General features: G+C 51.3%; 1 protein-coding gene and 1 non-coding gene across 2 annotated transcripts in view; one reads left to right on the top strand and one right to left on the bottom strand.

Moving 5' to 3' along the window:
* acsf2 (acyl-CoA synthetase family member 2) overlaps positions 1 to 25,348 on the top strand; it is a 174,991-nt gene that overhangs the window by 64,517 nt on the left and 85,126 nt on the right. The window contains exons 4-7 of the mRNA XM_052033283.1: positions 2,858 to 2,911; positions 4,694 to 4,812; positions 12,582 to 12,744; positions 14,838 to 14,933. Of these exons, the coding sequence (XP_051889243.1) occupies positions 2,858 to 2,911; positions 4,694 to 4,812; positions 12,582 to 12,744; positions 14,838 to 14,933 (432 nt within the window). The remainder of the gene's footprint in view (positions 1 to 2,857; positions 2,912 to 4,693; positions 4,813 to 12,581; positions 12,745 to 14,837; positions 14,934 to 25,348) is intronic.
* Positions 24,593 to 24,706, bottom strand: LOC127580159 (U5 spliceosomal RNA). The gene has a single exon (XR_007957789.1). It is a non-coding gene; the product is annotated as a U5 spliceosomal RNA (small nuclear RNA).

The raw sequence follows: 25,348 nt of genomic DNA, 5'->3' as shown, positions 1-25,348 counted from the left end.
GGAAGTTCAGATGAATCACTCTGGATACTGAAAACTTAAAATTGATGAGAACACTGAAGACAAATAAGGAATGTATAGCAAGCAGAAAACTTTGAAGACCTGAGCAGTGTGCAGGGTCTGGTCATAGATTGTGTTTGTGGAAAAGCCCAAGACCAGTGGGCGAGAATTGATATCACATTTCACAGACACTGGAAAGATTTCTGTGGATATTTAGGACTCTTGGAATAATATAGTGGTGGTGTAATGGTTAAATTATTAGACTAACAATCCAGAGACCCAAATTCAAATCCCAACAGAGCAGCCGTGAAGTTTAAGTTCAGTTAATAACCTTGTAATACAACTCGTCTCAGTAAATGACAAACACTAAAAAAACTGGGTTGTCACTAAAAACCATTCTGGTTGATTGTCATCCCTGGGGAAGGAAGTATGCCATCTCTAACCTGGTCTGGCATTGATGTGACTCCAGACCAGACAGAAGTGGAGAAGTTCATTGATGATTGCCCAAATGTTCAATTCCATTCACAACTCCTCGGAAAAGGAAGCAGCCCCTGCCTGCATGGCAGTGGGGTCTGGGCCCAAGCGGATAAGTGGGAAGTAACAATGCCAAGCAATGACCATCTCCAACAAGAGGGAGTCTAACCATCCGCCCTTGAGACTTAATGGCATCACAGTCACTGATCCTCATTACCCTCCATCAGTATGCCGGGGTGGGGGAGAGCGGGGCGCTGGTTACCATTGACCAGAGTCTCAACCGGACCAGCCACAGAAACACTATGACTGCAAGTGCAGGTCAAAGGATATTGTAGAGCAGTTTACTCATCCCCTGATTCCCAAAGCCTTTCCGCCATCTACAAGGCAAAGGGCAGGAAGGTGATGAAACACTCTCCACTTACCTGGATGATTGCAGTCCAACAACTTTTAAAAAACTCAGTACAGTCCAGGGTAAAGCAGCCACTTGATCGGCGCCCCAGTGACCACCCTAAACACCCATCCCCACCACTGCCAGTACACAGCACAAGGCACACAGCAGTTACTTGCCCAGGTACTCTCTGCACTTCCCAAACCTGCAACACGGGCAGCCAGTACATGGGAACACCACCACATGTAGATTCCCCTCCAAGTTCTACACCGTGCTGGTTTGGAAACTTATCACCGGTCCTCCACCTTTGCTGACTTAAACCCTCGGATGTTCTACCCAGCGACACAATGCGAGCACCTTCACCAGAAGATCTGCAAACATTTAAGAAGACAGCTCACTACACTTTCTCAAGGACAGTTAGGGATTGCCCACACATGCTGGCCTTGCCAGTGATGTCCAGGTCCTGAACAATGAATCAATCGAGATGGAGCTACAGAATGATCACCCTGAACATTGTGCATCACGGCACTCTGTTCTGTGGCCTGTTCCCAGGGACAGACATTACCAACTGTTGCCAATAAATTATTGACTTGATAATCGGCAGCCTCCAAACTGCCTAAACTTGTGTACCAAACACTGCAGACTTGCACATTGCAGAATCCATGACTATCTGCCGAGGAATGCACTGAAGCTGGGTGCAGTCACCACGAAAGTTCTGTGGGGTAAGGCTGCAGTTTGGGCTCTCCAGTCATTGCACACTGAGGGCCTGCATTGTAACATCCCCTCGGCTGGGCTCACGAAATGTATCGGAACCGAGGGAGAGGCCGTGCTGATGTAATGTCAATCTTGTCAGCAGGTGGAATGCCCAGACTTGTGCTGTGAACGGTGACAAATGAATGCACTGTTTACAATTTCATGAATAAAGTATTCTGTCAGAAAACAAGAAGTAGGTCTGCGGAACGTTGTGGGAACAGCCAGTGAGAGTGACACGGGGGAGAGCCCCAGGTGAGAGTGATGAGGTGCATCGCACTGACCACATGTAATCCAGCGACGTCAGCGGCGACAACCCTCAGCAGCTTGGCCGGAGTCTTCCATCCCGTCCTTTCCAACACAGAGCTGGGTGAGTGGGTGAGGCTGGAGGAGGAGGATGCGGGGAAGCTCTGGGTTGACTTGGACAGGATGAGGGAGTAGCAGGTACATTGTAATGTGGATAGGTGTGAGGTTATTCACTTTGGAGACAATAACAAGATGGCGATAGACTGGGGAAGTGGGGGCCGGGTGATTCTGTGCACCAGTCGCTGAAGGTACAGGAGAGACTGCAGATGCTGAAGATAAGGTGCAGGTGGTTGTGAAGGTAAATGGTTTCCTGGCCTTCATGGCAAGAGGGTTCAAGTCAAGGAGCAGGATGTCATGCTGCAACTGCACAGGGCCTCGGTAAGACTGCAGTGAGAGTACTGCATGCGGCTTGGCTCTCTTCTGAGGAGGGATGTCCTGCTGTGGGGACAATTGATCAGACTGATTCCTACAATGGCAGGACTGATGTATGAAGAGAGATTGGGGCAGTTAGGTTTATGTCCACTGGGGTTTAGAGGGAAGAGAGAGGATCTCATAGAAATCTGCACAATTCTAACAAGACTGGACCCATCAGATGCTGCCTATCTTTGACCTTTCCAAGTACAGATTATTCCTGTCCCTCAGAATTTTTTTCAATGACTTCCCCACTGCTAGCAGTAGGCTCAGAGGCTTGTAATTCCCTGACTTCTCCCTGCTACCCTTCTTGAACAAGCAGGGATCACGGAGTGGGTGTGAGCAGCAAATCTTTTCGAGAGTGAAATGTGTCTCCTAATCCCAGTGGCCAAACAGCTGTGGTTATCCAGAAGTGTCTTGCACAGGGGTCAAGATTTTGCAAACGCTCAGCACTGTAACATGATACCTGAGTGAACTGTTGCTGTTGAATCCTGTCTCTTCATAACCCCAACCTTTTGTGCTTCTTCCCAGGCCAGCATCAATCCGGCCTACCAGGCACGTGAGGTGGAGTTTGTCCTGAAGAAGGTAAGGAGGTCTCTCTGCCTGTTGGATCTTGGGACCCTCCTCTGGGGAGTGATGACTTCTGGTGACACAGTGACACTGCCTCCCCGCTGCAGAAGTCTGGTCCGGCTGCTGTCTGGGTGCAGTTTGCAATTTCTCCCTGTGACTGCAGACATTTCCCCGTGTGCTTCTGTTTCTTTCCAGAGCCCAAGGGTGTGCTGGTCAGCAGATTAATTACCTTGGATTGCCCCCAGTGCAAGGGATAGTGGGAGTTGGCGGGTATGTGTGAGAGTAGGTCACAGGGAAGTCAGTGGAGGAAGGGATCGATGGGATTTCTGGCTCAGACTCAGTTTTTTATTTCAAAAATAGACTTTATTCATGATAAAAAATATGTACAAAGGAAGAAACAGCACAAAAAACAAAACCCTCATATTCATGGTCGTTGCATTCAGTTGTGTAAAATTTAAAGAAAAACACAAACAAACACAGCACCATTGCCCCTCACGTTACCCCCTGAGGTGATGCCCCTTTCATTGTTTGAGGGGCTTCCCCACCCGACTCTGCCCCTCCGTGTGCGGTTGCAGCAGGAGCCCAGACTGTGGTCCTTCCCCACAGAGCCTGTGCGTTGTCTGCACCGAGCTTCAGTATGTCTCTCAGCACGGACTCCTGCAGCCGGGACTGTGCCAGTCGACAGCGTTCCCTTACGGACATCTCACTGTGCTGGGGGACCAACAGGTTTCAGGCAGACCAGAGGACGTCCTTCACCGAGTTGATGACCTTCCAGCAGCACTTGATGTATGTCTCTGTGTGTGTCCCCCGGAACATCCCGGAGATCAGAGAGTCCTCTGTCACACAGCTGCAGGGGATGAACCGGGACACAGACCCTCGCATCCGTCTCCACACCCTCTGAGCAAATCCACAGTCTGCACCGAGGTGGGAGACCGTCTCCTCCCCACCACAGCCGTCCTGAGGGCAGTGTGCACCGGGGGTGATGTGTCGTCTGCAGAAGAAGGCTCTGTCTGGGAGGGCACCTCTCCCCGCCAATGGGCTAACTGGCCTTTATGATATGACCCCAGCAGGTAGCTGAGCCTGGGGGCAGGGTGCTGTAGCTGCCCTCACTGCACACAGCTGGCTGATGCTTTGGAACCCAGGCACTCCTTCCACATCCACATCTGACGTTTGCGATCCGGTGGATGCCTGGTTCTGTCAGACACAGAGAGAATTAAATCAGGCCTGAAATGTAGGTTATCCGTGTCCCCTCCTCCTGCTCCCCTTCTCACCCCCCTCAGCCGCTCCCTCCTGCAACACTCTGTGTGGCCCCTCCACTGCCATCTAATGGTACCAAGTCCAGCTGTTTCCACAGGAGGTGTCTGCCCTGCCAGAGGGCTACATGTCACCGGCTGGGGAGCGACTGAGGTGCCGCAGGCAAGGAGCACAGGACCTGTCAGTCAGCGGGAGGGTCTCGTTGAAGATTCCAACACTGCCTCACCGTTTCCCCTCTGGGACACAGAGCAGTCGTACAACCGATCCACGCTGTCACTGAAACCCCCACCTCGGTGCTCCCTGTACTCACACAAGCACCCCTTTGAATCACGCCCCACGCGCTCACCTTACCCTTTCCCACTGGCACCCGTTTTTTCCCACTGGACTGTGCAGCACGTGCCCAGGGCAAAGCCTGCGGCCTGGAGCAGCGGTGGTTTCCCTGTTGGACGTAGGGATGACCTTGCTGCCCAGGACCCCGAACCCCGAACCCCGGCGAGGCCTGTAGTGACCTGCACTTCTTCACCCGTCCCCTTCTCTCCACAGGTTGGCTGCAAGGCCATCATCTGCCCTGTAGCCTTTAAAACCCAGAGGTACTACGACATCCTGAAGCAGAGCTGTCCCGAGCTGGAGAAGGCCACGCCAGGGGATCTCAGGAGTAGCAGGTAACACCACTCACTGGGTCTGAACTCCTCTAGGGTGGGGACAATCCCTGGCCACCAGGAGGTCTGGTTCAGTTCCCTCCTGAACTGAGGGGGAGTGCAGATGGCCAGCTCCAACACCAGGTGTCTCTGTGGGAGTTTGAGAGAGTTTGTGGGGCAGGGGAGGCCTTTGTGCCCTGGTGAGGACTCCCCTGCTGCTGCCGAGAGAAGGATTGAAAACCCAATGCTGGTTGGGCCTCTTCTGTCCTGTCCGAACGTCGGGAATCTCACACAGACTTTCTCAACTCTGTCACAGTCCAAGCTGCCAAGACGGGTGTTGAGGCTGAAATCTGTAATTTAAGCCCAGTGACGTTGCAGCAACGTGGACGGAACCGGAGGCAGCTGAATGCAAGTTGTCGATTCCCAGTGGCCCAGTCTCTTCCACTGTCTCAGGTGGGCAGCAATAGGGCTACAAAAGGCGACTTATGACAACACTGACCAAACATGCCCCTGTAGGCAGGCACGGTAGTGTAGCGGTTAGTGTAACGCCATTACAGCACCAGCGACCCGGGTTCAATTCTGGCCACTGTCTGTCAGGAATTTGTACGTTCTCGCCGTGTCTGTGTGGGTTTCCTCCAGGTGCTCCGGTTTCCTCCCACATTCCAAAGACGTACGGGTTAGGAAGTCATGGACACGCTATGTAGGCACCGGAAGCGTGGCGACACTTGCGGGCTGCCCCCAGAATATTCCACGCAAAAGATGCACTTCACTGTGTGTTTCACTGTACATGTGACTGATAAAGATATCTTAAAGGGTGCTATGGTAAAGGCATCTAACGGGTAAAAGGAATTGTGAGGCAGGGGGAGAACTCGGGTGGTGGAGCCAGAGGGAGGGGCACAACTTCAACATTAGAGTGGGGGAGGAATGGATTGGACAAAGAGGATACCTCGGACAGAGTGAGGCCAGGCTTCCTGTGAGGATACGCTGTGGATGAAGCCATCTGGTTGGTAGGTGAATGAGGGGAGCCAGAGAGAGGAAGCATGAACAAAGGAGCATAATGGTTGTGACACGAGGGCAGTTAGAGAAAGAGAGAGGGTGACCAGAAAGAAAGGAATGTAAAAACGATGCCTGGAGGGGATGGCCAATAGGTCAGGCAGTGCTAACAGAGAGAGATGTCACATGTAGATGGCCTACAGGAGAACTGGCCAGTTCTAGTACAGAGAGAGTGTACAGAGATTTTTCTATCATTCATGTGGATACCTAAGAGTCTCTTAAATGTCCCTAATGTATCTGCCCCCACAACCTCTGCCGGCAGTGCTTTCCATGCACCCACCACTCTCTGTGTAAAAAAAACTTACCTCTGACATCCCCCTTATACCTTCCTCCAATCACCTTAAAATTATGCCCCCTCATGTTAGCCATTTTTGCCCTGGGTAAAAGTCTCTGACTGTCCACTCGATCTATGTCTCTTATTATCTTGTACACCTCTATCAAGTCACCTCTCATCCTCCTTCTCTCCAAAGAGAAAAGCCCCAGCTTGCCTAACCTATCCTCATAAGACATGCTCTCCAATCCAGGCAGCATCCTGGTAAATCTCCTCTGCACCCTCTCTAAAGCTTCCACATCCTTCCTATAATGAGGCGACCAGAACTGAATACAATAGTCCAAGTGTGGTCTGACCAGAGTTCTATTGATCTGCAACATCACCTCGCGGCTATTGAACTCAATACCCTGACTAATGAAGGCCAACACTCCATACGCCTTCTTAACAACCCTATTGACCTGCGTGACAACCTTGAGGGATCTATGGATGTGGACCCCAAGATCCCTCTGTTCCTCCACACTGCTAAGAGTCCTGCCATTAACCTTGTATTCTGCCTTCAAATTCAATCTTCCAAAGTGTATCACCTCAAACTTTTCCGGGTTGAACTCCATCTGCCACTTCTCAGCACAGCTCTGCATCTTATCAATATCCTGTTGTAACCTACAGCAACCTTCTACGCTATCCACAACACCACCAACCTTTGTGTCATCTGCAAACTTACTAACCCACCCTTCCACATCCTCATCCATCATTTATAAAAATCACAAAGAGCAGGAGTCCCAGAACAGATCCCTGCGATACTCCACCGGTCACCGACCTCCAGGCAGAATACACTCCATCTACCACCACCCCCTGTCTTCTATGAGCGAGCCAATTCTGAATCCACACAGCCAAGTTTCCCTGGATCCCATGCCTCCTGACTCTCTGAATGAGTCTTCCATGAGGAACCTTATCAAACGCTTTACTAAAATCCATGTACACCACATCCACTGCTCTACCTTCATCAATGTGTTTTGTCACATCCTCAAAGAATTCAATCAGGCTCATGAGGCACGACCTGCACCTCACAAAGCCATGCTGACTGTCCCTAATCAGCCCATGCTTCTCCAAATGCTCATAAATCCTGTCTCTAAGAATCTACTCCAGTAATTTTCCCGCCACTGAATTAAAACTCACTGATCTGTAATTCCCAGGGTTATCCCTACTCCCTTTCTTGAACAAAGGAACAACAAATGCCATCCCCCAATCATCTGGCACTACTGCTGTGGCCAGTGAGGATGCAAAGATCATCGCCAAGGGCACAGCAATCTCTTCCCTCGCTTCCCGTAATAACCTTGGATATATCCCATCCGGCCCCGGTGACTAATCTATCCCAATATTTTTCAAAAGTTCCAGCACATCCTCTTTCCTCACATCGACATGCCCCAGCGTATCAGCCTGTTGTACACCATCCTCACAAACGTCAAGGTCTCTCTCTCTCTGGTGAATACTGAAGCAATGTATTCATTGAGGACCTCCCCTTCCTCTTCCGACTCCAGGCACATGTTTCCTCTTTTATCCCTGATCCGTCCCACCCTCACTCTCTAGTCATCCTCCTATTCCTCACATACCATAGAACCATAGAACCATAGAACACTACAGCACAGAAAACAGGCCATTTGGCCCTTCTAGTCTGTGCTGAAACATTATTCTGCTAGTCCCATTTACCTGCACCCAGTCCATAACCCTCCAGGCCTGTCCCGTCCATATATCTATCCAAGTTATTCTTAAAACTCAAGAGTGAGCCGCATTTACTACATCAGATGGCAGTCCGTTCCACACTCCCACCACTCTCTGAGTGAAGAAGTTCCCCCTAATGTTCCCCCTAAACCTTTCCCCTTTCACCCTAAAGCCATGACCTCTCGTACTTATCTCTCCTAATCTAGGTGGAAAGAGCCTACTCGCATTAACTCTGTCTATGCCCCTCATAATTTTGTAAACCTCTATCAAATCTCCCCTCATTCTTCTACGCTCCAAGGAATAAAGTCCTAACCTGTTCAATCTTTTGCTGTAACTCAACTCCTGAAGACCCGGCAACATTCTAGTAAATCTCCTCTGCACTCTTTCAATCTTACTGATATCCTTCCTATAGTTAGGTGACCAGAACTGCACACAATTCTCCAAATTTGGCCTCACCAATGTCTTATACAACCTCACCATAACATCCCAACTCCTATACTCAATACTTTGATTTATGAATGCCAGGATGCCAAAAGCCTTCTTTACAACCCTGTCTACCTGTGACGCCACTTTCAGGAAATTATGTATCTGAACTCCCAGATCCCTTTGTTCCTCTGCACTCCGTGTAGAATACCTTGGGGTTTTCCTTAATCCTACTTGCCAAGGCCTTCTCATGCCCCCTTCTAGCTCCCTTAAGTCCATTCTTAAGCTCCCTCCTTGCTACCTTGTAACTCTCCAGAGCCCGGTCTGATTCTTGCTTTCCTCTGGGTGCTCTGGTTTCCTCCCACATTCCAAAGACGTACGGGTTAGGAAGTTGTGGGCGTGCTGTGTTGGCGCCAGAAGTGTGGTGACACTTGTGGGCTGCCCCCAGAACACTCCACGCAAAAAAGATGTGTGTTTCGATGTACATGTGACGAATAAAGATATCTTAAATTTAAAACCTTAGGAAAGCTTCTTTCTTCCTCTTGACGGATATTCTATGTCTCTTATCAACCACGGTTCCTTCACTCTACCACCCTTACTCTGCCTCAATGGGACAAACCTATCCAGAACCCCATGCAAGTACTCCCTAAACAACCTTCCACATTTCTGTTGTGCACTTCCCCAAGAACATCTGTTCCCAATTTACGCTCCCAAGTTCCTGCCTAATAGCATCATAATTCCCCCTCCCCCAGTTAAATACTTTCCCACATTGTCTGTTCCTATGGTAAAGGAGTTATGGTCCCTGTCTCCAAAATGCTCTCCCACCGAGAGATCTGAAACCTGATCAGGCTCATTGCCTAGTACCAGGTCCAGTATGGCCTCTCCTCTAGTCAGCCTGTCCACACACTGCGTCAGGAATCCTTCCTGGACACACCTAACAACCTCTGCCCCATCTATCCCCTTTACACTAAGGAGGTGTCAATCAATATTAGGGAAGCTGAAATCACCCATGACAACAACCCTGTTATTTTTGCACCTCTCCAAAATCTGCCCCCCGATCTGCTCCTCAGCGTCTCTGCTGCTATTGGGGGGTCTGTAGAATATTCCCAATAGAGTGATCGCTCCCTTCCTGTTTCTGACTTCCACCCACACTGACTCAGTGGATGATCCCTCCAGGACATCCTCCCTTTCTACAGCTGTGACACTGTCCCTGATCAGCAAAGCCACTCCCCCACCTCTTTTACCTCCATCCCTGTCCTTTTTGAAACATCTAAACCCTGGAATATCCATTCCTGCCCTTCTAACAGCCAAGTCTTTGTAATGACTGCAATGTCGTAGCTCCATGCTCTGAGTTCATCACCTTGTTCCTGATACTTCTCGCATTAAAGTGGACACACTTCAGCCCATCCAACTGACTGCAATTTTGCCTTTTCAACTGCTTATCCCTCCTCACAGTCTTTCTACACTCTGCATCTACTTGTACACTAAATGAACCAAGCTCTGACCTATCACTCTGGATCCCATTCCCCTGCCAAACTAGTTTAAACCCTCCCCAACAGCTCGAGCAAACCTGCCCTCAAGAACATTGGACCCCTCCAGTTCAGCTGTAACCGTCCCTTTTGTACAAGTCATACCTTCCCCAGAAGAGATCCCAATGATCAATAAATTTGAAACTCTGCCCCCTGCACCAACTCCTCAGCCAAGCATTCACCTGCCAAATCAACCTATTCTTACCCTCACCGGCACGTGGCACAGGCAGCAATCCAGAGATTACTACCCTTGTGTTCCTGCTTTTCAGCTTCCTACCTAGCTCCCTATATTCCCTCTTCAGGACCTCATCTCTTTTCCCTACCTATGTCATTGGTACCAATGTGTACCACAACCTCTGGCTGTTCAGAATGCTGTGGATCTGATCCGAGACGTCTCTGACCCTGGCACTGGGGAGGCAACATACCATCCGGGAGTCTCTTTCACGTCCACAGAATCTCCTGTCTGCCCCCCTTACTATGGAATCCCCATCACTACCACCCTCCTCTTCTCCCCCCTTCCCTTCTGTACCACACGACCAGGCTCAGTGCCAGAGACCTGGTCACTGCAGCTTTCCCCGGTAGATCCCCACACCCCCCCCCAACAGTATCCGAAGCGGTTTACCTGTTATTGAGGGGAACGGTCAGAGGTGTGCTCTGCACTACCTGCCTATTCTCCTTCCTTCTCCTGACAGTCACCCAGCTACCTACCTCCTGCAGCTTCAGGGTGTCTGCCTCCCTGTAGCTCTTATCTATGTACTCTTCGGTATCCCATAGGAGCCAAAGGTCATCCAGTTGCAGCTCCAGTTCCCTAACATGGTCTGCAAGGAGCTGCAGCTGGATGCCCCTGGTGCAGATGTAGCTGTCAGGGAGACAGGATGTCTCCCAGAACCCCCGCATCTCACAAGATGAGCACACCACTGACCCTGGAGCCATTCTAACTACCTTAGCCTGACACTAAAGGAAAAATCAGAGAAAGAAAGAAACCTACCAGAGACTGACCTTGGCCTCCGCCTCCTCTTGCCTAAGTCTCTTGAGCCAAGGCCTCAAGTGCTCCACTCTAACCCTGGTCCACTCCCAAAATGGCCGCTCTGCTTATACCTACCTTCCTTTTATTGGCTGCTGTTAATCAGCCAATCAACTATTAACAATTTGTAAATGTGCCTCTTTTAGACTCTTGCAAGGTGGAACTCACAAGCACACACACACACAGACTCACCTCTTTTCAAAGCTCCCGCTCCAAATCTGGCTCAAACTCCGACTTTGCAAGGTGAAACTCAGCTCTGCAGGGTGAGGCTAACAAAGGAGAGCACCCTGTATGTCGGTGTCAATGGGGCAACACAAAGGGTGCAGCTGCCTCCCAGACCCAGTGACCCAGATTCAGTCCTGACTTTGGGAGCTGTCCGCGTGGTTTGCCTGTTGTCCTTATGACTGTGCGAGTTTTCTCTGAGTGCTCTGGTTTGCTCCCACATCCCAAAGGTTAATTGGCTTCTGTAAATAGCCCCAGTGTATAGGCAAATGGCATAATCTGGGGGGAGCTGATGGGAATGTGGGGAGAATGAAATGGGATTAGTGTGGGATTAGTGAAAGTGACACAACAGTGGGTTGAAGCAACTGTTGTAGCACTGCTGTTGACCTGTGCTGCTACCACTAAGGATCTGTGGACAAATACTGGGTCCCCCTGTTCCTCCACACCAGTTAACATCCTCCTGTTGTCAACTTTTTGAACTTCCCCAAATGCATCCCCTCACCAGAATGAATTCTACTTGCCACTTTTGGAATTGGTTTATTATTGTCACTTGTACCGAGGTACAGTGGAAAACTTGTCTTGCATACCGTTGGTACAGGTCAATTCATTACACAGTGCATCGATGGTGCTGAGGTCGAGAGGGTTGAGAGCTTCAAGTTCCTGGGAGTGAACATCACCAACAGCCTGTCCTGGTCAAATCACATAGATGCCACGGCCAAGAAAGCTCACCAGCGCCTCTACTTCCACAGAAGGCTAAAGAAATTTGATTTGTCCCCTTTGACTCTCACCAACTTTTACCGATGCACCATAGAAAACATCCTATCTGGATGTATCACGGCTTGGTACGGCAACTGCTCTGCCCAGGACCGCAAGAAGCTGCAGAGAGTTGTGGACACAGCCCAGCGCATCACAGACACCAGCCTCCCCTCCGCAGGTCTTTACCTCTCGTTGTCCTGGTGAAGCAGCCAGCATAATCAAAGACCCCACCCACCCGGGACATTCTCTCTTCTCTTCCATCGGGTAGAAGATACAGGAGCCTGAGGGCACGTACCACCAGACTTAAGGACAGCTTCTATCCCACTGTGATAAGACTATTGAATGGTTCCCTTGTACATTGAAATGGACTCTGACCTCACGATCTACCTTGTTGTGACCTTGCACCTTATTGCACTGCACTTTCTCTGTAGCTGTGACACTTTACTCTGTACTGTTATTGTTTTTACCTGTACTACATCAATGCACTCTGTACTAACTCAATGTAACTGCACTGTGTAATGAATTGACCTGTACGATCGATTTGTAAGACAAGTTTTTCACTGTACCTCGGTACAAGTGACAATAATAAACCAATACCAATACCAGTTATAATAGCAATGAGTGGATATGTACCTGTATTACCCAGCAGGGGTTTCATACAGAGCTGGAGACTTGTATCCAGCGACTGCGAGAGGTTTGAAAGACCAGCCTCTATCCCCGACACTCACGGTGGTAAACTCGATCAGTGTCGGGGAATTGGATTACAAATGATGAGTTTTGCTTTGTGTTTGTTTAGGCTCCCAGACCTCAGGTCAGTCATCCTGATTGGAGGCAAGTTCCCTGGAACGTACAGCTTTGAGGAGGTGTCTGAGGCGGCTTCCAGCAGTCAGCGTCAGCAGCTATTAAACATTCAGAAGAAAATCTCCTTTGATGACCCAATAAATATCCTATTTACTTCGGTAAGCCAGCTTTACTTTCATTCTTTATACTAGGCTGAACATTTTTTTCTAAAACTAATGCATAATGGAGTAGACGGAGGGGTGTTGTCCTTGAGGGGGTGACGGTACAAGGAAAGAGGGTCACAGAGGGACTCGGTTTTCTCGGAACAGAATGTAGAGGAGATGGGAGTGTTTACCCTTCGGTGCCCATTGACCAGGTTTCCCAGGGCTCCCTGATGCCTCACGCAGCCACACGCTGCCTTGGTGTCGAGGGCAGTCACTCTCACCTCACCCCTGGAGTTCCGCTCTCTGGTCCGCGTTTGGACCCAGGCTGTGGTGAAATCTGCAGCCAAGTGGTCACAGAGAAACCCAGAATGGGCATCAGTGAGTAGGTATACTAGAGAAACAAAGGACTGCAGATGCTGGAATCTAGACGAAAAGCATGATGATGCTGGAGGAGTTCAGCAGGCCAGGCAGCATCTGTGGAGAAAAGCAGACGGTCAACGTTTCAGGTCAGGACCCTTCTTCAGGACCTGCCTATCACTACCTCTTACCTGCATCTACCTATCGTCACCCTGTGCCCACCCCACCTCCCCTCTTTTGTCCACCTATCACTGCTCTGCTTTTCCTTCCAATATATTGGGCTTCCCCTTTTCCCATCTTCAGTCCTGAGGAAGGGTCCTGACCCGAAACGTTGACCGCCTGCTTTTCTCCACGGGTGCTGCCTGGCCTGCTGAGTTCCTCCAGCATCGTCGTGTTTTTCATCAGTGAGTAGGTTATTGGTAACAGCATTTAATAACACTGTCAAAGGCAGCTCCCATGTCATTGCTGGTAACTGAGAGTAAACTGCGATGTAAACCTCACCATTCCTCATCACTGCTGGGTCCAAACCCTGGAGTCCCCTCTCCAGCAAAACACTGCAGGAGACTTTTTACTAGGACAGCAGTGGCTCACTGCCTGAACTGCCATTGAACCCTGAAGAGGGACAGCACAGGAGGCCATTCATTCTGCAAAGGGAGCTGCCTGCGTTCTCTACTGTCTCCATGTAATACAATTCCTCAGCCCTACACTGTTCTCACATATCACCCCCTCCCCGGCACCCCTCCCGCCACCACCCCCCGGGCCTGGACACCCTTCCTGCACCGTGCCCAGGAATGGACACACTCCTTCATATGCTTTGCATTTGTTTATAATGACAGGCACTGATTTTGCTGAACAGCTTTCTAAACTTGCACTGCTACGGTCAAAGAATCCCAGACCTCCATGCACTTCCTCTGACACTGTCACACAAGGCAGCCGCTCTCATCAGAGGTTAAAGCTGCAAATTCGTTCAGCCGTGTCCAAGCAGGACCACGCCTTGCACTACTCTCCACTCATTCACTATCTCTGGCCATTGATCTTCGGGGCCAATGGACCTTTCAAGGTCATCAACCTGGAAAGTTGACTCTGTTCCTCTCTCCACAGACGCTGCCTGACCTGCTGGGTGCTTACATCATTCTTTATTTCCGTTTCAGATTCCAAGTACCTGCAGTTTTTCTAACTTTCTGATAGAGTTTCATTACTTGATCTTCTGGACAGGGCAGACAGCTGCTGCAAGAGCCCTCACTGTGGGGGGTGCTGTCCCTCGATAGGCCACCCTCCACAGCCTCAGCAGGAGGGGGTCAGTGGACCCTGCTCACTGCCTGCTCTTGCACTGACTGCCTGACTGACTGAAGAAACAGTGAGATTCAGAGAACCAGGCCCCAGCACGAACACAGGAGATTAGCACACCTCACTGTTAACAATTTGGCACATGCAGTAACTATACTTGAATTTTTATCGATTTTCATGTGTGAGCAACGGTAACAAAGAAAAGCTCGCTAGAGAACCGTGCTTTATAAATTCACGCATCCCTGGGATGGTAATCTTTCAGTAGGGTGCCGTCCTGTTCACCTCCTAAAGGGAAAGGTTATTCCCTATGTCGGCGTATATGAGATCTGTTCACGTAACAAGGTGCATGTTAACAAGTCAAGGCACACTCATGAACGAAGTGTCTACTTCTCAGACTGATTAGTAGCAATTCCAGGTGAAGGGATATTTCCACAGCTGACGGAGCATGTCTGTGTTTTCTCCAGGGCACCACAGGATACCCCAAAGGAGCCACCCTCTCCCACCACAATCTCGTCAATAATGCCCGATTTATCGGAAACAGGATCGGCTACCATTGGCGGGTGAGCCACATTTTCTGTAAAGGTCAACTTCACTGGTGATGTTTCATTGACAGAAATCGTTACTCTGCTTTCGGTAGCACATTTTAAACCTTTTGCAGCCACACTACTTGCCGGACCCATCCCAAATGCTATCAGACTTCAGTGTTAAATGGACTGGACATTCATTTGAAGGACTGCCATCGCAGGGTCCACCGGGGCCACTGCTGTTGGTGGGTTTTATAGATATCCTCTCACCGGTGGGTTCTCTTGGGCCACTGCCATTGATGCATTGATACAGGGCACTCCTGACAGGGGATATTTTTACTGCCATTGTTGTCTTCTACAGAGGCGTTGCTGTGATTCTGCCAGGGCTCTCCCTTTGGAAGGTTCATTAGGGGCACAGCTGTGCGTGGAGAGCTGGGTGCTACAGGAGTGCTGCGTTGTTGTGTGGGACCGGAGCGTTATGATTTTGGGTTGTACAGGATTGCTGCATTGTTGAATCCTATTGGAGTGTTGCGTTGTTGAGTCCCATAAGGGGTGCTGCATTATAGAGTTATAGGAATAACATTTTATTGAGATTCTGCATTGGTGGGTTTAGTAAGATGCAGTTTTAGTGGGTTCTATAAAGGTTCTGCATTGGGGCACTGTATTGGTGAGTTCTAGTGGGAGGTTTGGTGCACAATTATGCTTTGGTGGTTTTGTAGGTTGCTGCATATAAGGGTGCTGTGGTGATGCATTCAGTGCAAATGCTGCAGTTGTGGATTATGAGATGCTGCATTGGTGGGTTCTGTAGGGGTGAAGCATTTCTGTATATTGATGCCACATTTGTGTGTACTGCAGGTGTACTGTATCATAGTGTACTGTTGGGCAGCATGGTAGTGTAGCGGTTAGTGTAACGCTTTACAGCGCCAGTGACCCGGGTTCAATTCTGGCCGCTGTCTGTAAGGAGTTTGTACATTCTCCCCGTGACTGCGCAGGTTTCCTCCGGGTGCTCCGGTTTCCTCCCACATTCCAAAGACGTACGGGTTAGGAAGTTGTGGGGATGCTATGTTGATGCCGGAAGTGTGGCGACACTTGCGGGCTGCCCCCAGAGCATTCTCAAAAATGCAAAAAGACGCATTTCACCGTGTATTTCGATGTACATGCGACCAATAAGTAAATATCTTACCTTATCATTGCTTACATAGGTGGTCTGCAGTTGAGGTTTCTATAAAGAAAGCAGTGGTGTACAGGTTGCTGCATTGTTAAGCTCTACAGCGGTTCCTACATTAATAATTCTGCAGAACTGCTGCTTTTATGGTGTGTAATGGAATGCTACATGGGTGATTTTGACAAGGGGCGCCACATTGCTGAGTTCTCTCTGGGGCCTGACATTGGAGAGTTCTTTGGGGATGCTGGAACGGTAGTTTCCATAAGGGCTGCCATATTGTGTTCCAAATGGATGTGTTGGGGATTATGGAAGGGTGCTGCCTTGTGCAGCTCCTACGTTGGTCTGTTCTTTTGGCAGGTGTTGCATCACTGATAGATTGCATCATGGATGCATCATAAATGTTCTGTGGGGGTGCTGCATTGGTGTTTAGGTGGGGGGGAGGATTGGTGGTTAGGTAAAGGTTTCTGCATTAGTGGTTAGTTAAGATAGAGATTGCTGCATTGATAATCAGGTAGGGCTTGCTGCATTGCTGGTGAGGTCGAGGTTGCCGCATTGGTGGTGAGGGAGGGGTTGCTGCATTATTGGTGTGTAGAGATTGCTCCATTGGTGGTGAGGTGGACATTGCTGCATTAGTGAGGTGGGGTCGCTGTATTGCTGGTGAGGTGGGAGTCGCTGCATCGGTGGTGAAGTGGGGTTGCTGCTTTAGTGGGTACAGTAAGGGAAACTGCATTGATGGTTGTTTTGAGTTGCATTGGTGGATTTTGTAGGGATCCCAGCATGGCTGGGTTACACCAGAGCGCTGCCATTGGTGGGTCCCATTGTGAGCATCCATTGGTGTGAATGCCAGTGACCTACAGAGGGGACTTTCCACAGCAACAAGAGTCAGTGAGCACGTGCACACTCACTGTCCAGCTCACACACAACTCAGGCCATCACTTGTGTGTTCGGTAAAATAGAACCCAAATCCCAGGTAAAGTCACCCCATAATGGGGCCAGAAATCCTTCTTTTAATTTCAAAAATGAAATTTATTCATAATGAAAAATATATGCAGAGGAAGAAACAGTGCAAAAAGACTTTTACATCCATAGTCGTACATTCAGTAGTGTAAACCTTTTTTTAAGAAAAGCAAACAAACAAACACAGCACCATTGCCACTAATGAGGCCTCCTGAGGTGATGCCCCTTTCATTGTTTGAGGGGCTTCCCCACCCGACTCAGCCCCTCCGTGTGCAGCAGTGGAAGGGAGCCCAGATTGTGGTCCTTCCCCACAGAGCCTTAGCATTGGCTGCCACTGAGCCTCAGTGGTGTCCCTCAGCACGGACTCCTGCAGCCAAGACTGTGCCAGTCTCCCTTATGATCATCTCGCTGTTCTGGGGACCAACAGGTTTCGGGGCAGACCAAAGGGTGTCCTTCACCGAGTTGATGACCCTCCAGCAGCACTTAATGTCTGTCTCTGTGTGTGTCTCCGGGAGCAGCCCAGAGATCAGAGAGTGCTCTGTCACGCAGCTGCTGGGTATGAACCGGGACACGGACCTGTGCATCCATCTCTGCACCCTCTGAGCAAATCCACAGTCTGCAAAGAAGGTGGGGTGACTGTCTCCTCCCCACGGCAGCTGTCCTGAGGGCAGCGGTGCGTTGGGGGTGATGTGCTGTCTGTAGAGGAAAAGCTCTGACTGTGAGGGCACCTCTCACCACCAGCCGAGCGAGGTCTTGTGCCTATGGGTCAGATCTGGCGATGAGACGTTCTGCCAGATGGTTTGGACCGTTTGCTCAGGGAACAGACCCACAGAATCCACAGTGTCTCTGTCCCGCAGCGTCTGCAGGATGTTCTGCGCTGACCACTGACTTGTGGTCAAAGGTGTTTCCTTGGAAGAATTCTTCCACAAAGGACAGGTAGTGTGGCAACGTCCAGCTGACTGGGGCGTTGGGCGGTAGAGGGGCCGGGCCCATCCTCCGCAGCACCAGGGACAGGTAGAACCTCAGCACGTGGTGACACTTGGTGCCCACGTACTTGGGGTCCACACACCGACTAGTACAGCCACACACAAAGGTGGGCATCTGTTGTGTGAAAAGGTTCTTTTGGGATCTTAAAGATGGAGGACTCTGGACACAGGCTTTGGATCTTAAAAATGGTTTAATCGCAAAGGCAGATGCAGGAACAGAATGAATGGGAATGAATGCACACTCACACATGCACACACACACACACACACACACACACACACACACACACACACATGCACACACACACACACACACACACACACACACACACACACTCACGCACACAAACATACAATAAACAGGGTACAGCTTATCAAGGGATAAACACTTCAATGCCTGAACGCCTTGACCCAAACAAGCACTGGCCCTAACACTCCCTGGAATCTAAGACGCTCCCAAACCATGTGGTGGTGCACACTCTTACCAGTGGTCTCTGCAGCATCGTCTCACTACTCCTGAGGCAGTCGAGAGAGGAAGGGCCAGGAATGTGCAACACTCTTTATCGTGCTGGGAGGCTGGGTGGAGCCTGGCCAGGTAACTTAGACAGGCCAATGGCTTGGGGGTCAAGGACAAAGGTGTTTACCAAGGCCAATGGTCAGACAGGTTCAGGAACAAAGGTGCTCTCCAAGGCCAATCCCTATGCCCACACCTGATGGGGGGGTGGAGCCACACCTTGATTGACAGTGGTGTCACTTCCGATCCGATAAGCAATGCTGTCCTCCGACCAGAGGGGTCCCATGACAGCCATGTGCTCTCATACTACATTCCACCCCTCGGAAGTTACACCTCATGTCAATCATGGGGAGAACTAACTAAGCAAAGAAATATGCATCAATATGTGGTACTGATGGAAGACAAAAGTGGTTTAATAACTTTCAAGGATAGCAAAAATACAAAAAAACTATAACAACTAAAATGAGGGCAGTGGCCCAAAGGGTGACAGTTGCCCAACATCCCCCCAGTGACCCAAACAGCCACCTGTTTCCCCATAAGGTGTCATGCTGGAGGAGCCGGTCCCTTGGTTTTGAATTTTGGCCACCGAGTCCCTAAAGTGAGCAGCCAGGTTGGTGGGGTTGCTGGATTTATCGGAGATAAAAGTGCAGTACTCCTTACCAATCACTGCACACGTACCACCATCCGCAGCGAGTAGGTCATCCAGGGCCATCCGATTCTACAGGGCTACCAGCCTGACGGCAGCCAGTTCTGCTACCGTCCTTGTTTCGTCAGCCAGCGTCTGGAACACGCTGGTCATTTGTATGATCTGATGGGACAGTCTGGCTGTGCAACACGGGGCGCAGGCTATCATCCAAAACCTCTCCGCCTCCGTGATGGGCCGAGTGCTCCCCAGTTCATCGAGCGTGGATTCAGGGCACCACAAACACTGGAAAGCAGCAAACCGTACCAGCTCGTGGGGAGCCACGAGTAGGTACTGTAGCCACAAATCCAGTGGGTCCTGTTCAAAGTCCAGGGAGCCCCAACTTAGCGGCACCATTGGCAGTGGTCATGGAGGCACCTGGATACCAGTCTCGCTCACACTCACAATGGCCAACTGAAAAGGTAGAACTGTGCTCATTCTGGAGTCTACACCAGCATTCCCTCGGCATACTCAGCGGCTGTGGGATGACTGAGGGTCAGGACTCGCATGGAGGTCAAACTGTCGGAAGGAAAATACCAACTCCTGAAACACCCACCCCATTCGGAATCGTTGGAAGGAATGTGCTGCAGTGGTGGGGAACTGCCGTTCAGCTCCCCCCCCCCCAAAAAACCGATATACCGAACCCGACAGGCGCAATAAGAAGAGAAAAAAAAGAGTCCATGTAAACAGTTCATTTCGAAAAGTATCCAAGGGAATCGTTGTCAATGGCAGAGCTTCACCGACGTGTGCTGGGGTTCAGGGGTAGATCCAACAGTTCACTTCACTGGCGTGTGCTGGCGAATTCGTAGGCAACTTCGAGGAAGGTGTTAGCAGACGTCTCGATGCCAATCATCACAGTCAGCAGGAGGAGGGAGTGGAGCAGTGCCGTCATCCTGTGGGGACAAACTCATTCCCGCCGGGTCGGGTGTTGGGTATGGAGACAGGATAGGTTAGTTTGACCTGAAATCGCGACCCCAACGAGTGTCCCCGGACCACAAGCAACGACTTCCCCCTTGTGAGGGGTGGCTGCCACCCCCAGGGGGAGTTGAAGCCAGGTGGGGGGGGGGGGCAGCCTTGTTCAGGTGTTGGTAGTGCACCGTCATGCACCGCGTTCCGTTCTTTTTGCCAACGGGCCAGACAGGGTTGTTAAAAGGGGAGGCCTAATGACTCCCCTCCCGCAGCACGGCTTGAACGGCCTCTGTACTATCTTGATGTGCCCCAGGCACCCTATACTGCCGACTGCAGACAACCTTGGAGGGAGGGGGGGGACAACAACTGGTTCCCATTTGGCCGCCCCGACCACCACCGTAGCACGGGTGACTCCAAAAGTGAACTTGCCTCGGTTGGTGTGTAGGGACTGTGCCTTTAAGACATTCATCCCCAGTATGCATTCAGGCTAATTTGCAATTAAGACAGCTACAGTTCGAGGAGGTTGGTTCCCGATGGCCATGCAGACCTTGACTTCCCTCGCGGGCAAAAGGGAACCCGCCAACCCCTCTATCTGCATCTGTGGCCCCTTCCACGCAGCGGGGTTACCCGGGATGGTGGTGTGTTGGGCACCTGTGTCAATGAGTGCCATCCACCTCTGCACGTTCCCTTTTCCCCAGTGTATCGCTACAGGTATATGTGGCCTCAGGTCTCCCAGGCAGGAGAGGGCGGTGAAACAAATGCACCGGGACCCCTGGCCTTCATCCTGTGGGAGGGGGTCTGGTTCCTGCTGGCGGAGATGGGCTATTTCTTGTCTCAGCAGGTCCCGGAGCTGAGCCATGAGTGCAGGGAGTCTTGTTTCAGGTGCAGGAGGGGCGGAGGCAATATCAGTATCTGCAGGGGCAGCCCACATGGTCCGGCGGTTGGGGGCGCCCCCTGTGTCAGGCTTGGACCCGGGGTGGCTGTGGATCTTCCCGCGGCTGGGCTTCCCCCTGCAGAACTCTTTACAGTGCGTGTGGAGAGCGGAGGTCGGGACCCCGTTTATATGCTGGCGTGGTCCACCCCTGCACGCAGCAGGTCTAGGTATAGCTACTTGCGCGTGGGATGGGGGGGGGGGGGTCATGTCCCCAGCCCTCGTCTTGGCTCTGCAGACCTGGGTGGGCTTCCCCCGCTGCAAGAACTCCAGCCCTTCCAGGAGGGTGATGGCGTCCCGCACGGTCTTCCTATTAGCTGGTCCCATGAGGGGCAGGATCACTGACCTCAAATCAGGGCACGCGGTGGTAACTAAGTATCCCGTTAGCGCGCTGGTCACCCTGGTGTTTTCTAACAACTCGCGATCGCCGGGCCTCTCATAGATGCCAGTCACCAGCGCCCATTCCCTGATGACCCCGATGCCCTTACTGACCGTGCTCCACTGCGGTCCCATTCGAGGAGGGTAGGGTACCGGACCCTCACTGCAGTCGCTACCCATTCCCAGTCCCTCCATGCGGCACCCACAGGGCATTGTTAGTGCTCTGTTGGTCAGACAAGCTCCCTAGGGCGCTCGCTTCCTGGTGAGAGAGGTTCACGTTGGGGGGCTCCCTCATCCCACAGTCGGAGCAGCCATGTGGCCAGCTGTTCACCCAACCGCTGGTTGTATTGATCCGCCAGCTGGGTTCGCTCCTTGATGGAGAAATCCCAGGTCTCTGTAGTCTTTGAGGGACCACGGACACTTCCCCCTGTGGGGGCCTCATCCTGACTCCCCTCACCTCTGTGGTGGACCTGGGTCGAGCATGCAGGGGTTCGGGTGGGTAGGGGGGAGGGCAGGCATGAGCCCTGCAGTTCGGGCGCCCCCTCATCATTCATATCCATCCATATATCCCCATCCGCCAGCCATGCATTCAGCCTGTTGCCGCGCCGGATTTTAAATGGATCTGGCTGCCAGCCAGCCCTGCGGGCGGCTTGTGCCTGCTGTACTTGAATCAGCTGACAGGTGACCTCGGTACCCCTGGCCTCGAGGTCATTGGCCCGGGTCTGGGCAGTCTGAACTGCCTCCTGCAGCGTGCAGCATCTCTGCCAGAGTGTCTCTAACTCTTTTTACCTCTGCATTATCTGCACTACGGATATCTGTGTAGTGCAGTTGGATCCAATTTCTGACTCCGTTTTGGAGAGCACGTCCATCATGTATATGTGTGATATCCTGTTAAAGACCTTCTCCTGGTCCAAGCTGATCAGGCAGGTGTCCACCCCTTTGTCCTGCACGGAGGTGAGGGTGTCCCTGAGCAGCACAAGACTGTCGGAGATTTTCCTGCCAGGTACAGGACAGATTTGGTCCAGGTGGATCACCTGTCCCAGAGCAGACTTGACCCTGTTGGCAATGGCCTTGGACAGGATCCTATAATCCAGATTCAACAGATGGGTCTCCAGTTCCTGATGTCCTCCCTCTCCCCCTTCTGCTTGCCACGTTGGCCATATTTTTTTTTAATTTCAAAATAAGCTTTATTCATAATAAAAAATGTCTACAAAGAATAAAGAGTGCAGAACCTTTACATTCATGGTCAATGCATTCAACTGTGTTAACTTACATTTTTTGAAACCCACAGCACTGTTGCCACTCATGTGGCCCCCTGGGGTGATATACTTTTTCAACATTTAAGGGGTTTCCCCACCTAACCCAGCCCCTCCACGTCCAGCAGCGAAGAACCCTAGACTGCATTGGCTGCACCCAGCTTCAGTGCGTCCGTCAGCATAGACTCCTGCAGCTGGGACTGTGCCATTCGACAGCATTCCCTCATGGACATCTCGCTGTGCTGGGGGACCAACAGGTTTCGGGCAAACCAAAGGACGTCCTTCACCGAGTTGATGACCTTCCAGCAGCACTTGATATCCGTGTCCATGTGTGTCTCCGGGAACAGCCCAGAGATCAGAGAGTCCTCTGTCACGCGGCTGCTGGGGATGAACCGGGACACAGACCCGTGCATCCGTCTCCACACCCTCTGAGCAAATCCACAGTCTGCAAAGATTTGGGTAACCGTCTTGTCTTCAACGCAGTCAACCCAGGGACAGCACGCATTGGGAGTGATACTCCGACCATACAGGAAGGATCTGACTGGGAGGGCCCCTCGCACCGCCAGCCAAGTGAGGTCTTGGTGCTTGTTGGTGAGTTCTGACGATGAGACATTCTGCCAGATGGTCTGGACAGTCTGCTCAGGGAACCACCCCACAGTATCCATTGAGTCCTTCTCCTGCAGTGTCTGCAGGATGTTCCGTGCTGACCACTGCCTGATGGACTTGTGGTCAAAGGTGTTGGTCTGGAAGAACTTTTCCACAAAGGACAGGTAGCGCGGCAGCATCCAGCTGACTGGGACGCCGTGTGGCCACGGGGCCAGGCCCATCCTTCGCAACAGCAGGGACAGGTAGAACCTCGGTACGTAGTGACACTTGGTGCCCACGTACTTGGGTTCCACACACAGCCTGATGCAGCCACAGACGAAGGTGGTCATCAGGTGGAGGGCAACACTGGGGACACCTTTACCCCCATTGTCCAGGGACTTGTGCATGGTGACCCGTCGGACCCGCTCCATCCTGGATCCCCAGATGAACCGGAAGATGGCACGAGTGATTCCCAAGCCGGAGGAGCGAGGAACAGGCCACACCTGCGCCAAGTACAGCAGCCCTGAGAGCACCTCACACCTTGATGACCAAGTTCTTCCCAGTTATTGATAGGGAGCGCCGTTCCCACAGTCCCAGTTTCTGCTTCACCTTCCCAATCCGCTCCCGCCAATTTTTGTTGCACGCCCCAGCCCCTCCGAACCAGATCCCCAGCACCTTCAGATAGTCAGGCCTGACGGTGAAGGGGACGATGGATCGGTCGGGCCAGTTGCCGAAGAGCATGGCCTCGCTCTTCGCGCGATTGACTCTGGCCCCTGATGCCAACTCAAATTGGTCGCAGATGCTGATCAATCTGCGAACTGACCTTGGGTCCGAGCAGAAGACGGTGACGTCGTCCATGTACAGGGAGGTTTTCACCTGGGTGCTCCCACTGCCTGGCAACGTCACCCCTCTGATGCTCTCGTCCTTCCTGATAGATTCAGCAAAGGGTTCTATACAGCACACGAACGAGACGGGAGAGAGGGCAGCCCTGCCTGACTCCAGACTTGATGGGGAAGCTGTCTGTTTCCCACCCATTGATTTGGATTGCGCTACAGATGTCAGTGTAGAGCAGTTGGATCCAGTTCCTGATTCCCTCCCCAAAGCCCACTTTGGAGAGCTGCCCTCTCTCCCCTGTCTTGAGAGCACGTCGAACATGTACGTGTGTGTGTGACATCCCATGGAACTTGCTGAACAATCTCACTCCCAGCTGTCAGATATCCGGATAAACAAGGTACTTGAGTAACAGCTAGACAAGCAGCATCAGCGCTAACTTCTCCAGCAATGCACACATTGCTGCACCGTGTCTGTTCCTGTTTTTTTCCATTCACTACAAGCCCCACCACAGCAGGGCATCAAAAAATTGGTGGAAACTCTGCGTGTTCCTCCCCACGGAAATCTTTAGTAAAAGGCGAAAGATTTATACGATCTGAAGAGAAACCAGAGTGTACTGATGAAAGCTGCTGGCTACCTTCAGCTCATTTCACACTTACCTCTTTAACATCACATCAAGCAGCCACAGTAACAGTGGGAACACATTATACCTTTACTCGAAACCAAGTTTACTGCTTAAAAAACAAGGGTTTTCATAACATTCTCAATGAATTCAATACAATTCTTCTTCCAAATGCAACATATTCTGGGTATGTAAATGAGCAGGCGGGCCTTCATCTTGTATACGGGATGTTGTTGCAGATCAGGTGCAAATGTGCAGCTGAATTCTTTACGTTCAAAATGTACAACAGTAACTAGCATTTGCAGTTTATTCCCAACTTTAATGTGCAGCCACAAGGAGAGATTTCAGAGAGGGGCTGGAGAGGCAAAGCCCTGCCCTGGCAGGAGGTGTAACACCTGTCCCTACAGCCGCTCCCTCCCCACCGTCCAGGCACCTAAACAGCCCTTCCAGGCAAGGCGAAGGTTCACCTGCACCTCCTCCAACCTGGTCTGCTGCATTGGGTGCTCCCAATGCGGCCTCCTCCACGAGGGCGAGACCAGGGCCAGACTGGGTGACCGTTTCACAAAGCACCCACGCTGGGTCTGCAATGGCCGGTCTGAGATCCCGGTTCCATGCCGTTCCAATTCCCCTTCCCA

Source organism: Pristis pectinata, chromosome 18 (genome assembly GCF_009764475.1).
Source record: "Pristis pectinata isolate sPriPec2 chromosome 18, sPriPec2.1.pri, whole genome shotgun sequence".
Lineage (NCBI taxonomy): Eukaryota > Metazoa > Chordata > Chondrichthyes > Rhinopristiformes > Pristidae > Pristis > Pristis pectinata.
This window is presented reverse-complemented; position numbering and strand designations above follow the sequence as displayed.